General features: G+C 47.0%; 1 protein-coding gene and 1 long non-coding RNA gene across 2 annotated transcripts in view; one reads left to right on the top strand and one right to left on the bottom strand.

Annotated features, from left to right (window-relative positions):
* Positions 1 to 9,669: 9,669 nt before the first annotated feature.
* Positions 9,670 to 15,788, bottom strand: part of LOC144159992 (luciferin 4-monooxygenase-like) — a 45,818-nt gene continuing 39,699 nt past the window's right edge. The window contains exon 11 of the mRNA XM_077691618.1: positions 9,670 to 9,855. Coding sequence (XP_077547744.1) covers positions 9,710 to 9,855 — 146 coding nt within the window. The 3' untranslated portion in view covers positions 9,670 to 9,709. The remainder of the gene's footprint in view (positions 9,856 to 15,788) is intronic.
* On the top strand, positions 12,778 to 14,836 carry LOC144158991 (uncharacterized). Its single transcript, XR_013320226.1, has 2 exons — positions 12,778 to 13,284; positions 14,732 to 14,836. It is a non-coding gene; the product is annotated as an uncharacterized LOC144158991 (long non-coding RNA).

The raw sequence follows: 15,788 nt of genomic DNA, 5'->3' as shown, positions 1-15,788 counted from the left end.
CAGCGCTCGTTATGGTTTTGAGCCAGGGCTCACCAGTAAGTGTATAAATGCAAACTCTCGTGCCTCTCTGACCCCCATACGTTGGCGTCAAACGCAGCGAGTCCACTAATCAGATAGCACAAAATGCGCTGTCATTGACCCCGTATCTGGCGGCAATGCTTGCCGCTGCCTGCCGCTGAAATGTCAGTAGGAATGACGTTGTCTCAGCGCGGTACGATGACAGGCACCAACATTATAAACCATTCTTTCTGCGACGGTGCATGACCAGCGAGGGTATGATTACACAGATATTCCAACAAGGCTTCGAACTTCTGACAAAAGTGGCGCTGACGTAAGGCGTAAACTTATGAAGTTAGTCCTAACTCTACCCATTGAAATGTAATGGCAGCTCGTCAACCTAAGAGCAGAGTACTTACTGTGCTAATTCTACTCGAATATGTGTCTAGAGGGGAACGTCATAGCACCTCAAAGCGACTCCTTAGGACTAAGCCCCGGCGTACCAGCAAATTCTTAAGCGGTAGAGCCGTTATTAAATAGCAGAGATACCTGCCGCAGTGGCTCAGTGGCTAAGCGTTGGGCAACTCAGCCTAAGGACGAAGGTTCGAGGCAAGTAAACATCTCCACGTGGTTGAAATTAATTCGAACCCCCCAACTACAGCACGACACATGTCACATGTGTAGATTCAGTAGGTTAAACATTAAAATGAATTAATCATTCAGTCAACCGAACTGGTTCGTACGCAACAAGTTGCTTATGCCTTCAGTAAGATATTCCACAACGCTTTATGATCAAGAAGGTGAGGAGCTGCATCCCGCTCACGAAATCATTACTGACGATTACTATACTTCCTGATGCAAAACTTGTGCTTAGGGCGAATTCCAGTCGTTTCGGTCACGGCGCATGTCACGCCATGCTTTCACTGACCGCGTGGTAAGTGAAAGCACGGTGGTGCTCGCTACAATGCCGTACTGTCGCAACGCGTCCCCGTCGCCGAACATGTCCTGTGTAAATTGCGTTTGAGCAAATGTCCCGGGGTTCGTATGGGCCACGCAGCAAGGAGGACGCTGAAGGAGGTGGTGGAGCACGCAGACGTGCTGGATTGCTGTTCGACCTCGACGTCTTCCCCCTCACACTTTCGCCACGCTTTCCTAAGCCGTTTTCTTCATGCCTTTGCTCACTCGGTTACGACACCGTCGCCACCGCCAAACAACTGTAGAGGACGCCAAAGTGCCGCGCACTAAAAGATACCAAACTTTCTTCCCGGCAATATCTCTTGCTTCCACGCGATATTTGGCTGTTGGCACTGCAAGCCTTCCGTAAATTATTTTTTATACATAAAAAGAAAGATCGGTGTACCAATGTGAGTAAACGTTTTCCGGAAGTCATTTCGGCTTCGCATGACCGATCCACTGTTTTTTCAGAATATTATACTTACAAGAAGAAGAGAGCTATCGAATACGACAGAAATATGCATCGCCTATACAGGGTGATCAAAACTAAGAGGACAGTTTTTTTTAAATTAGGCGCTTAGCTTCATGTGAATATCCCCTCTACCGTGAGATTGCACGCCCCGGGGGGGTGCATAGAATAAGCTTGTAATTATTGATGTCGGTGGCTTAAATAACTCAAGTTGTATAATAAGCTTTTTAAGGGCTGCACTAAGGCTACATATCTCTATTGAAAAGTTTGACGCAATTGTGTTTCCCCGTGGTTTCATTTGACAGAATTCTTCTAGCGCATTCGTATACTCTGAGATATCGAACTGCGAAGTTTTATTGTCGTTTGCATGATTACGCATTCTAAACAGTGGACAGCGTCACAAAGCTCCTCCCCTTTGTTCTGTGCCCCGACAGTGGTTTTGAGCACTGAAGATTGCGATAACGCCATCCAAGACTGAAAGGGTGCCAGATATCCATTTTGCCTATGCCTCCACCCTATTGTCAAACTAAGCAAATCTACACAGCACGCACGTCACAAAAGGGGGGAGCTTTGCGCCGCACCTCACTATCTTGCATGCGTAATCATGCGAACGGCAGTTAAACTTCGCAGTTCAATATCTCGGAGTACGGATGCGCTAGAAGAATTCTGCCAAGTAAAACTACGTAGAAACACGTTTACGTCGAACTTTTGAATACAAACATACCTGCTTACTGCAGCCACTATAAGGTTAGTTATTCAATTTTAGTTAAATGTGGCCACCGACGTCAATAATTACCACCTTATTTTGCGTTCCCCAGGGCGCATAACCTCACTGAACATGTGGTCTTTACGTACATCTAAGTGCCTAATTACAGAACACCTGTCGACGTAGCTTTGATCACCCTGTATATTTCTGATGTAACTAAGAAAACAGTGCCGTAGCACGACCGCATATTGCCACACGCCTTAGCCATGCAAGCATCCATTCAGAACGCTCCTCTGCCATTGTTTGCAAACCCTCATTTTACTCGTAACGGCAAGGAAAAGACGAAGGCGATGAAGCTGTGTCGGTGGTGGATGACTTGGCTAAGTGCTGTGATGACCGCGCTTCTTTTAAACAGATCGCTTCACCCCATCTCATCGCAATATGACTTATCCTGACCGCGGAACATAGGGGTGGACGTGTGGGGTGCTTGTCATTACTGCCCCCAACTTCGTTCTGTCTCGGCTTCTCAAGGCATGTCATCCCGACTTTGGATCGCGTAGGCCTTCTTCAGTGTTGTACGGAACGGCGTTCCAAGGAACGGCGTTCCTGGAACTAGTTCCTTTTTGGAGGAACGGAGGAACGCCACCGTTCCATTAAGGGCCGGTGGAACTGTAACGGTAACTCCTTAGGTTTATGAAGGAACGGCAGGAACGGCGTTACTTGTGAAAAACGTTACATCGCTAGGATTTGGCTGTTTTTGATGCCAAGGCTCGGTACAAAAATCCACAAGTCGCTACTGTGTATCTCTTCCTATAAGCTGGCCAATTAGTCCGCCCTACAGCGGAACGTGCTTCCTCGAAGGTCAAGGACAGAAGAATAACCACGCAGCGGGACGCAGCTAATAAGGGAATTATTTTGCCCCCATATACCTGCTAAGCTAAAAGCTGTTCACGAAGGAACAAAACGGAAGTCAATGGGAGGGCCAAGGCAGCATCACAACTCGCTCCTCGCTCAAGTCTGGTTTCACCACTTGAAACTCGTTCTCTTTCACGTGAAAGTTGCCTTGCTCAGCCCGCTACCAACGCGGCACATAGCCGAGCGACGAAGCTGACCAGCCGACAATGAATTAAAGCAGCATGTATATACAATACGCACAAGGGTAACACGAGCATTACATGGCTCCCACAAGGCGAGGGAACTCCTCAACGTGGTGCGCCCGTCAAATCCCGCCCGCCGATTGCCGCTACCGGGCTGTTTTTATATCCCCGGGGTGTCCGTTGCCGCCGCGAGCTGTTCAAATGCCTACATTACGGACCGTTCGCTGACTGCCGCTTGTATTCGTGGAGTGGGCGCGAATGGGTTGCGTCAGCCAATCCGCCGCGGAGGGGAAAGCGGAGGGACTCTTTGGCACCGTTTCCGGGTGTGTAGGTGTACGTTGTTGCGGGCCGTTGCACCGAGTCGTCTTTTCAGCCCAGCTGTCGGCGCGTCTCCAAGACCAGCCAATTAGTGCCGGGAGCTTTGGCCCAACAATTGTTATATCGGGTCTCCACTGGCTCGTTCGCGGAAGACGAACCCGACTCAGTCGCTTAGAGGGGTCAATCTCTGCCTGTTGCTGTCCTTGTATCCAAGGTTTTCAACACTCGTTTCTGCTATTAAATCCCATGAGTACGAAGAACTCCTAAAGACAATCCAGAATAGAGACAGCGTTACACACGCACACGCTTATAAGCGAGCCTATAAAGGTGCGCACTACACTATCTCTTCTATGTAATCCTCAATAAATGTTCTTCTGCGGATTCCTACAAAGTAATCGAGGGCAATTCACTTGCACAAAAGATTGCTTCGAATTTAGCGGCAATTCTGCCTATAATTCGTTTTGTGTAATGCTTAGTTATCGTTTGATGCTCTTAGGTTCTGCTTTTTGGCCTCCAGCGTACTCGCTATGGTCGTATCCTAAATAAGTCGGCGTCATCAATCTGGCATCCATCCCAAGAATATTTGACCACTAACCTAGAATCCATACAAAATCGTGCAACTCGCTTTATCACCTCTCAATACTCCTCCGGTACCAGCGTCACATCTTAAAATCAGACTATTTCCCTTCCGCCACTTGTATGGCGCCGTCATATCGCAAGTTTATGTCTCCTTCATGGGGCCTACTATCATCCAAAATCCAGGCATGAATTATTAAAACCATCCCACCACCCGTCAGCGCGCCTAAATCCCACCCAGCCAATTGCACACTTACCCGGTCGAACATCGGCATTCACAAGTTCATTCTTTCCTATAGCAATAACCCTTTGGAATTCGCTACACGACAATATAGTATCATGCACTGACCGCGCATCGTTTCGAAAAAAATTGGACGACCATTATCACCACTCCGAACATCAATGCTGATTCATAATATAGATCCTTTCGAGTTGCAACCTGCAAAATTGCTCTTGCTTGTCTTTTATTTTTTGTGCTTTTTTTCTTATAACTGAACATGTGTATTTGATAATTTGGTATTAGTTTTCTCTGATCTGCCTTTTTTTGCTTTGTTGTTTGTGTTAGTTGTGCTGACTGATGCATGTCAGTCACTATTTTTCTTTTTTTTCTGTCTTTTTTGTTGTCTTCCCTATATGTATTTGCTCCCCTTATGCAATGCCTTCTGGTCCTTAAGGAACTCATAATTGAAATGAAATGAACGGGGTTCTTGTATTTTTGGGAAATTTTTATTCAGGTTCACCGGACTTTCCAGTGCTTCGGTACATTTCATTCATTAAAGAACCTCATTTTCTATTTTTTATTATGTGCAATGCGCGGGAGCATTTAGCGCACGAAGTAACTGCGTAGGACCCAGAACTTTCACGAGTGAAGCAATTTTGGTTTGTTGGAAGAGGAACCTAGTTTAGTGTGTACGAAAAGAGACACTCGCACCACATTCAACTAAAGTTTGAATTTTACTAGCGTATTTGCAATGTACGAACAAAATGGTGTCCTAAAATGCCTACTAATGTCGATTGACGGTTTACAAAACGGCGCCTTCCTTTCAAACACGGCAATGACGTGCCAAATATTGTAGCGCCTTTCGTTTATTTTTAAATGGAAAGCGTGAATAAAACTGAAGGGTACAACTTGCACAATGATAAAAATAGAATAGTCTAGTTTATTTTTCTGAGTTACCACAAAACAATAACAAGTGAAGCATCCGATGCAAATGCGAAGAAGGTCAGGTGACTCGAATGATTTTCGAGATGCCCCACGAGTTGACATTATTGCGAATCACTTAAAAGAAGGCAAATCCTTCTGAAAGCTTGTTGACTCTAGATTTGTGCCATGATCGGTCACAACTACGGTTTGGAAGGCCACTCCCACACACTTGTTCTATGCTTACTTATTCAGGTGGAAAGATATACGGTGGAATCCCATTAATACAAGGTCCGCGGGAACCGCAAACAACTCACATATAATTGAACTTCCAAATAAACAAAAAATGGCCGCGTATCTTCTTGCTTCGCTAAAAATGTCGTCGAAAGAATTTAGCTGCCCCTGCTACATAAGTCATCGTCTTTCTCCCGCCACCCGTGATGCTCGTCCCCTAAAATTTCCGACGTGGCAACGAAGGTTTGTTTGAGGTGTCATTTTTACGGCCTTCGCTCCGCTGTCATGCCATGGGTCGGTAACTCCAGGACATTGCACGTTTGGCTCACGTGCATTACTGTATAGAAATATAGTTTTCAAAGAAGAATTCTTTGTGAATCATGAATGTACCGTCTGGCACGAAAGGGTCACTGGCTGTGCGCATGTACGAATTATGCGCCGAAGTACACGCCTTGAGGTCTCCGGTGACGCCTAGGTGTAAGGAACGATGATGCTGCACATTCGAGCTGGCATCACGGGCACCGCGAGTGCCCCCATCACATTCCTCGTCGTCTGACTCATTGCCAACCATGGAAACATGGGTGTGTATACGCTGAAGTACGAGGCCTACTTGAGTATTTGACGTTCTTTAGGCCGCGTTAAAAGACGTGATTGAGAATCGTTCCAAACGGGGTTGCAGATAGGAACGGCGAAGCGAACACCCAGGGAGTGGGTCGGCGAGTCTGGTGGCGCCACCTGGCAGTGGCGTTAGGACACTCATGGAGTTGCGCAACCACGACCACTGCCTGAAGGCGCCACCACATACAATTTTCTGGACCATCCAGGCACTACAAAGAGAACGACCCCCATACTATCTGTAGGATCCCATGTGGCGTCGAAAGGCGCGCCGAAGAACAGAGCTCACGCCAGCTAAAGCTTGACATTGGGCTAGTTGGGTACACATGACAGCGTAGGAAACAGCGCGAAAAACTTGGACAGAGGGCAAACAGACGCGAGCGCTGAGAGCAAGAGAGCAGAACGTCGATTTATTGTCAAAGGCAACCTCGCTTATATCTAGTTCCAACGTAAGAGAGGAAGGGGAACGAGGGAGAGAAGCGGCGATAACTGCTGCCGCGGCGTAACAAAAGATGCGCACTTCATCGTGATCGCAACGCAATGGTGACGTCAGTGCAGAATAGGCAACACTGGGCCTCCTCGATTTACCAGTCCTGGACGGTCCGCGGGCAGTCCGAGGACTGCGTTCGGACTGGGAGCCCCATAGGAATGCATGGGAAAATCGAGCGCCGGATCGTGTCTTGGGCAGTCCGCGGACGATCCGGGACTGATAATCGAGGAGGCCCACTATCTATCAATAGAGAGTTTTAGCTGACCGTTTTCGACGATCCGCTATACTCCCGACGGCCCGCTAAGCACAACCGGAGCGTCAGCGGCAGAAAGGCTTTTAGCTAAGCGATAACCGTATCTCCCTCGACGGGGAATGATTCTCGTGACTGGTCGTTCCGTGTGCGCCTGTAAACCATAACTTCATCCTAAAGAAAACAAGAATTTGTATTTGGTCGCCAAAACAAAGCAAAATACCTGGTTTCTTGGCCTCATTTAACCTTTTTTTGTATAATGTAGTCGCTGACATGGTATAATTTTTCTAAATAACAATAAACAAGCCGATAAACTTTGGAATAGCCAAGCCAAGGCTGTCTTTCTCGGCGCTTATAGAAGCAGCCCAGCTTTCGGTCGACATTTTTCGCTTCCGTTCGAAAGATCTTTGAGGTGCATGTCTATTTGGAAGCGCTTTCGCGGCTTCGTCGGTCGTGTTTCAACTTGAAGAAACGAAGTTCGTCGTAGCGCGCTCGCATCGCGAGGGAAGCCATGTTAAAATTCCGCCCGGTAGCGCAAGCTGCCGCGACGGACCGCGAAGAGGCCCCGATTAGCGGAGCGGGGTCCCGCTCCGGTATCGCAGGTAGAGCGCTAGCGTGCCACGCATGCGCAATGACGCTCCCGCTTGCTATTGGAGCAGAGAGGACCGCCAGAAACGGTCAGATTGATTGATTTGATTGATTGTGGGGTTTAACGCGCCGACGCAACGCAGGCGATGAGGCGCGCCGTAGTGGAGGGCTCCGGATTAATTTTGACCACCTGGGGATCTTTATCGTGCGCCGAAGTCTCGTACACACGGGCGTTTTTGCTTTTCGCCTCCATCAGAAAAGCGGCCGCCGTGGCCGGGAGTCGAAACCGCGACCTCGTGCTCAGCAGCGCAACAGAAACGGTCAGCTCAAACTCTCTAATGGCAGTGCCCCACGGTTTGCACTTCTCCAATGGATAGTACTTCATTTGCTATCGCAACAACGAAGCATCCATGTCGTTTTCCCGTAAAGGAACATTGCAAATATCACCGATGTTTTGATGTTTTGCCTCAGATATCCGCAATGTTTTGTTTTGTCTCAAACATTTTGACAAATATGGGCATTGCCACCGGACTTAGATGTTTAGAAAGGGCTCTGGGTATATAACCGTCTTATTCAACCTTGAGATTAACCCTAGCCGGGCGCCTTAATGGAGGCACAGACAAACAGGCAGACGGACAGACTAAAATTTTCCTGTTTAATAATTAGCCTAAGAAAGACTTTTCAAACACAATAACCGCAGTACCATCACAAAAAACGTCATAACAGCAGAGCCATTAAATCGCAACACATATCGCTTCTTGATTTTGTTCAGAATCTCGACTATCGTCGCCCATTGCAGTCTATAACACGACCTACCATGAAAGTTCAGATTTATCGCTGACTTCGGAACCTGAAGCCGCCACTACGGAAACTGCACACACGGAGCTGTGCTGAACAAAGAAGGTTGGCGACCTGAAAGGGAGAGGATGCGTACGATAGCGCGAGTCTTAACTGACCTGCTGCTTTATCGACTGTGCGCTGCCAAAGTTGCCATGGCGCCGACATAGTGCGCGGCACGGCGGTGTTTTGGCGCTCGAAAATTTTGAATTTTATCAAGAAGTGACCACCACCTCAATGCTTATTTCTTAAGTACCTTCAAATTACGCGATTAAATGTACCCTAACTCCGAAATAACGAGCAACGTCTTCTTTTTAATTGCATGTAAAATTGCCGGTACCAGAACATCGTTTCGAATTAGCTTGAAAATTTCAATTATGCTACTTCGAATTATCCGGTGGACTACATTCATATTTCTGTGAATTTTCTGCTCCGTCAATCATGCCTTTTTGCTGTACTTATTGACCAAACAGTTTTAATCGTCATTGATGTTATTTTTTCAGATGCCTATATTTACAACCACGCCTCACTCGGCGGGGCCAAAACTATTGCCTCCCTCAATTTTTAGTCACGCTCTAGTGTATGAAAGACGTTTGTTTCTTAAAAATTTAGCCCAAAGACGTGTTCACCGTCTCGAAACAGACAGCATAAGCTGCGAAGAGTTTGGATTTATTAAGAAGATAAATGCGCAGACCTTGTTTCTTGGTTTTTGTCATCGTGACAAAAGCCATTTGAACAGTGAATTGAATTTGCAATATTTCAAGTTTGTCGGTCGACACTGGCCCCCTATTAATTCCAGAGTTCGCTCTAGCTCAGGAATGTGCGTAAACATTGGCCAGCACTGCCAAAGTAACAGCCTAAGCCAAGAACGTTTACTCAAACCTTCTGTTGAACGTAGGAGGTATATGACCGAACTTTGTGGCAAAAACGTTGCGAAGCCAATAGTTTCTTTTCTAGAACGAACACATTCAGTTTTATTGCTAAATGGTGTGTATTGTGCAATGTATCATGGTTATTTTAAATTGAAAAAAGACTAAATTGTAAAGCTGTTTCAATTTATCTTAGAGCCTTTTCAGTTTAGGCGCGCAACGGTGGCTTGTCCAAGCGTCGAATTTAGCAATTCCCGCCGGACCTGTGTGGACAAAAAGAAAATGGTGGAAAGCATAAAAACAGGAAGTTTGTTGTGCAAGAAAATATTTGTTTGATTATGCGCCGATACCGTCCTACATGGTCTTTAGTGAAACCTACGATGGTAGATTCAACTGCAAATCAATAAATAAGTTACAAAGGCAACATACATTCTGATTTAGGTCCATTTTCCCAAGAAAAGCGTTTCCATTTATTTTAACACATGGATTATGTTCCCACCACTCGTACAGTACCCGGAACAGGACGGCTGTTCTCCGTTTCAGTTAATTAACATGTCTTGCGGCGGAGCTATTTCTCCTTGGGAGCTTCGGCTCCTGCTTTCTGACGAAAGTCTTCCTTCAGCTGACGGCGGTTGGGTTTTCCTGTGGGAGTTTGTGGTATGACGTCCACGAACTCCACGCCACCGTGAAGTCGCTTGTGCACTGCAACAAGATCTGGCAAAAAATGAATTTCTCATGTTAGCCAACGTACCATGCGACAAAGTTCGACAGTTTGTAGATGAGTTAACGAAACGGATCGATTATAACGTAACATAAACTTACGCTCTGCACAAAAGGGCAAGTGATCGTCTTCTCTTCAGTGTACACAAAACACTGGTCTTACTAGAGACAGTTATGTCACATGAAATACATCCAACGCCATTTCTTCGTGCCCACTATTTTTCCCGCGTTGATTGTGGTTCGAATAGAGGATGCTGCTCAAAATATACCTCACAACTCACGTTCATTCAAAACATTTGTCATGAACAGCGAATAAATATTGTGCGCAATGAATCAGAAGCCAAGGCGCGTGTGCGACACGCGAAAGTGCATCTGAGAGAGCGAGAAACGGTTAGGAAGAAGACTCTTCGTCGTTCAAGCACAGCAGGTCATTTCCTTCATGATACTGCGAAATGGTACCATCTTGTGCTTACGTTCGTGGCGCCGGTTCGGTTCCTTCCGAAGCATTGTTATCCAAAGCTAGAAGGGGTGGTTTTGTAGCACAGTCGGAAGAGTCGAAACGAGCTGACTTGGCATAGAAAGCCCCCGCATTTTACGTTTCGAACCGCACCCAGGGAAGGGAGGAGTGGGAGGTTTTAGAAAGGTTACTATCCACCAACAGCGGGGGCCAGATAGAGGCCCAAGGAGCTGGCAAACACTTGACGGGGGAAAATAAAAATATTAGGCATCTGAAAACAGCGAGAACCCAGAAACACGAAACCCGGTAAGCGAGGTCCCTCTGAGAATAGTGTAGTGATTGGCAATTTTATCAAACGAATAGAAGTGGTTTCCGTAGTGCGCTTATTCGCAGTATTATCAATCAATTACAAGTGGTTCGCTGACGTCAATGATTCCCTTGATTATTAAGCGATGAGCAAAGCAATCCAGGTTTTGTTGAAGCCAGGTTGCCAGGTGTGTTGCTAGATCACTGCAATGTTTTTGAAATCTCCAGCTACAAATGTCCTCTGAACTCCATTCCCTAGTAAAGTCTTAGAACTATAGTTTAAAAGAACAAGCTTAAACGAACATTGATGGTGAGATCAAAAGAAAAGGTGCTGGAAGTAGACAAGCTTGGCCCGTGCACCGAACATTGCGGTGGTCATTGGCCACCGCAGCTCACACACGCGAAGATATACTGGGTAATGTCTTAGCTAGCCGCTCATAGTGTACCCACAAGCGCAAACCTCAGCCCTTTTTGCACCTGATACCGCTACCCATAAATGTCAGCTGCGCCGACGAAAATGCGGGATCTGCGGAGGGAACCCCTATAGTAAGCACGCACTGTGGTCCTGCGCGATTGCTAAAGACGTCACGGCCACCGTTTTCCATTTCTTGCCAGAGCGCCTTTTTCTGCCTTCATTGGAACAATTAGTTGCTCCGCCTCTTCACCTCCGAGAATGCAGGTAGGCGTCCAAGTTGCCCGTACGCAGGACATGCCAGCCACGCACCAGCTACCGCTACATCAAGACCGCCCACCAGACACCACGGCCTCAAATTCCCCGTTGGGGCAGGCAATTTAGCACTAGTACTTGAAACTTCAAAATAAAAGTTTCACTCTGTTCCTTTCGTTTTTTTCTTTCTACACTAAAATGCCCCAGCTTTTCGTGAACTGCATACTAGTAAATTACAACATTTTGCTTGATTGAAGTCGTGTTTTTGTTCTACGTTATTGCTGCATGTAAAGAAAACGTTGGCAAATGCTACGAAAAAGTATTTCGGGCTGTATCTCATATACGAAGAATGTACACAGAGTATATGAATTCTCAGAAAATACTCAGCCCTCTGATAATTATCCCTGCCGTTCTTGTCCGGTAGAGGCGCCTTCTACACTCTAAGAAATCGGGGGAGCAGTTGAAGAGTCCAACCGTCATTGTACTCTTGCAAGCGTTGGTGGACTCCCCTCGAAAGCTGCGGGGAGTTGGATGCAATGCTCGCTCCCCATGAGGAGGAGAGCAAAACTGACCGCGTACTCTTCTCGTGCGCGGCGGAGTGCAGCCCCAGTTCTGCTCCCGCACCAGTGAAGAGTAAACCTGCGCATCATCTCCCATCTCCAGTACGAAGAGTAGAATTGCAATTTCATTCTTGTCCAGTGCAAGAGTAAGCATGGAGATGCACTCCTGCCATCTGCGCACACCAACTCATCAGCGATATTTTATTTGCATACGAATATATTATATAAAGCGGTTGTGTAAAAAGCGCCCGATTACTTCTGTCGCGCATTCTAAACGTGCAAGAATATGAATTCGTGTAACGATTGCTCGCAGCGTTCAGTGGCGGCAGGCGGCAAACCGAAGGAAGTAATCTACGGACCGCTGCAGACGGTCGCTTTGAAAGAGTTTGATAGACGTACGCTTGTCCCGCGCCTAGTCGAGCTAAAAAAAACGGATTGTAAATCTGAGATCGATTGAGAAAAATGGTGTTGCAAGAAGTGAAGTCCGCGCTCTTCTGATAGCTCAAGCTGCAAGCGCAACACGAACCCGACCCAACAACCGTGGCTAGTGTCGCCGAGATAGGCATGTACATACGATAGCTTTTATTAGATTAAATAAAGGAAATCCGAATACATAACTGGTATTAACAGCAATATGGGCCTATCTGCAAGATCGGAGTGTGAGGAACAGGCGATACCACTGCGAGGGCATCTCAAATACACCCTCTACGGTGAAAACTATCTCGTCGGCTGACGAGCGACGATAAAAGCGTACACACCGATCGGTTGCTGGAACTCAAGCGCCTTTGTTAAGCAAAGAGAAATGATGACCCCCCCCCCCCCCCCCCCCCCCCCCGCGGCGGCGCAGGCGTGGATAACGATACGTAACGCGTCATACATCCGGGGGATCAGGTAACGCGAACCGCCCGAGCAAGCGTGAGAAAGGCACCTTCAGCGAGCCACGAAGTGCGCGTGTTCTGCAAAAACTTACACAGGCGGTGAACCCGCCAAGGCCGGACGGGACTTACAGGCCGCGCCAGACCGTGATGTCAATGTGCTACGAACGAAGTGGGCTTTCAAGCAGACGCTTCGTGCAACATGAGAAGTTGGACCTGCCCTTATCGTCATACTTGCTTCGACACAGTATACGACGCGTGTTGGCTAACTGCTGGCCGCTTGTGCGTCAGCGCGACATCATGCACACGCGAGCAAGTCGTATATTCGTTCATTCGTGCGTGCGTACGTGGTACTAGTTTTTCTTTCGGACGAACATCACAGCGGCGACAGCGCTGAGGCCGATTTCGGAACTATGCGCACTGTGTAGCGATGCGCGCACTATGGCCGGACTGTATCCGTGGCCGTCGCAGGCTTCGCGCCTTGAGCTTGGGATCTTTCGCAGTTATTACGACCTTGGATTTATCTACCGGACGAAGAAACGCTGGCGGGAAGTAGAGGTAAGCCATTAGTTAACCTCGTATTCTTGTCTTGTGTATTTAACGAAGCAGAGTTACTCTCGGTACTTCGGTCCGCGGAAGCGGTTAGTCCTAACGTTTTCGTGACTGATTTTGACCGTTGCTTAGTTTTGAAGGGCGGCTTTTGTACCCGTGTGCAAACAGCGTCGATTCTTGAACCGTTTCAATCCCTTTGATTCGTGAAGTGTTGGTATCCTTGCGGAATGTTTTCGCAGGTAGGAAGCATGGTCGCGCGAGTAGTCGCAGCGCTACGCTGTACTGTTAGCTCGGCGGCTAGGGTTAGAGCGGCCGTGCAGTAGCTGTGGCTACCTGCGCGGCTCCAAAGAATTGCGTACAATAGGCTGAGTGATAGGAGCGCGTCTAGCGCGTGGTAGTCACTAAATTACAATAATTTTAGTGACCGCCGCGCGTACAGCAGCAGTCTGAAATGCTGTTCAGACAAGTTTTTTTACGTTTTGCTTGAGGGCAGGATGGACGGAAATGGGACTTTTCGGGGCTTACTCACCGCACTGTTAAGGGGTAATTACATGCATCTAAGGCGATGAGCGACGCGAGAAACCTCACTCAGTGTGTACGGCAAACAGGTATTGTGTGCGACACAGACAAGCGAAAATTTTTTACACAGGCCGCTGACGGCGGCGACAGCGGCAGGCGACGGGCCGTCGCCGTCGCGGGTTTATTCCCGGACAGAAGCAGCCCACAAGCGAGCGGCAGCAACGACGACGAAGGGCATTGGCAGCAATGCATTACTTTTTTTCGTTTGTCGCTGTCGCCCACACTGTTTGTTGTACCCATTACATTACTTTTTTCGCGTCGGTTGTCGCCATCGCTCGAGCATTCTCATCGTTCAATAACGAGCCTATTGGTTCTCATCAAATGTTGCGATCTGCAGCGTGCATGCAACGGAGCGTACTCGAGAATGAAGAAAACAGTAGCTATATGACCCATAGAAACTTTTCCACGCTAGTCTTGTGAACGTATAATTGGCCCTACGTTGCAGTCGGCTGAGGACAAAATCCAATGCAAATTATTCAGGGATTATAACCTTACAAAAAGAGTTATGTTTCCTTAAATTTTGTGCAATGTTTTTATACCGGGAACGATAGCGGGGTAAACAGTTGAAGCTACGGACACGTAAACACTAATGGGTTTGGGGCGCAGTGCGTAGGCAGACAGCTGAAGGGCGCGCTGTCTGACATGACATTGGCCAAGTGGTACAATGAGCGTGGTGGCATCCAAGGTCACCACATCCGCATCTAGACTGGTTACTGCGCCAAGCAGTATGGCATTCCCATACGGGTTCAGTGCGTGCTCTTGGCGCAAAAACTAATCTATCACCCAATAAACTTCATTTAACGTTGTCAAACTCGTTAATATTTTTTTCATTGTAGAACTTATCTTTGCTGTCCCCCTCTTTCTGTCTATGTAGGAACCACGGGAAGACGCTACTTGCCCGAAGATTTTTTTTTTTTTGAGAGAGAGAGGGAGAGATCCCCGAGGCGTCAGCAGCAGTGGCCGTCGCATTCAAGACACTTCTCCTCACACCCTTCGACATCGTGGATGGGTTCCCATTGCTGCTGTCTGTGTTTTGGCCGTTCATTGTGTAATAGGCTTCAAAGGCGAAGCGCACCTTCTTGCTTCTGTAGACGTTACTTTGGCTCAAGCACGGTGCCCTGGTCGGTACTGTTCTGAAGGCCGCCACCAACATTATGAAGCAGTCAGCTCGAACGTGTTTGTTTTTAATACCAAGTTATGCCTTTTTAAATCTTACTAGCGCATCCTCATTTGAGAACCACCCGCCTAAAAAACCCAGTGGGAATGTTTCCTGCAGTTTCCTATTGTACCACAAAAATATATCTGTTGCAAAGTTGCCGTGTCAATGGCTTTGTATCTTTGTGTTGATTGCACCTTGTAATGCGTTAATAGTAATCCACGCTGAATTGTTTTAGTCCCAGATTTTTCTTTCGCAAAATTTATTTGTAAATATTTTTTGTGTGCTAAATAAGAGCTGGCTTTTCCAGTCCATGTGAAGCACTCACTGATGTACTAAGGCCATTTTGTTTTATGTTAATCCTGTTAACTATTCTACCACTGCTGTATTTCTACTGACGCTTTTCGTGCTAATGCCAGTACCTTTTTATTTGTGGATGTTAATGTCATTTTTATCGTCATAATTTAATGTTTGTATTTCAGTGTTTTCAATTGCTATGCTGCATTTTTATTTGTATATTTTTCTTGGATGTATCCTAAATAGGCGCTACGTCTCCTGTGTGCATGTGGAGTAGGAACCGTTTTTATGCCGTGATATTTTAATTCCCAATAAATTTCATTTTGTGTTAAATTGCAGAATGAACCGATTACTGTGGTATTTCGAAAAATAAAGTCTGAGCTTGTTTTTTCTTCTTTTCCATGTTTCAAAATAGCTTGTCCTGTCTTGTTTGCTTGTAACTGCCTATAGTACCATCGTGGGGGAGGGGGGGGGGGGT

Source organism: Haemaphysalis longicornis, unplaced genomic scaffold (assembly GCF_048455015.1).
Source record: "Haemaphysalis longicornis isolate Haplotype H1 unplaced genomic scaffold, Haemaphysalis longicornis Haplotype H1 scaffold_10, whole genome shotgun sequence".
Classification (NCBI taxonomy): domain Eukaryota; kingdom Metazoa; phylum Arthropoda; class Arachnida; order Ixodida; family Ixodidae; genus Haemaphysalis; species Haemaphysalis longicornis.
Note: the sequence above shows the minus strand (reverse complement) of the source record. Positions and strands in the feature narration are given on the sequence as shown.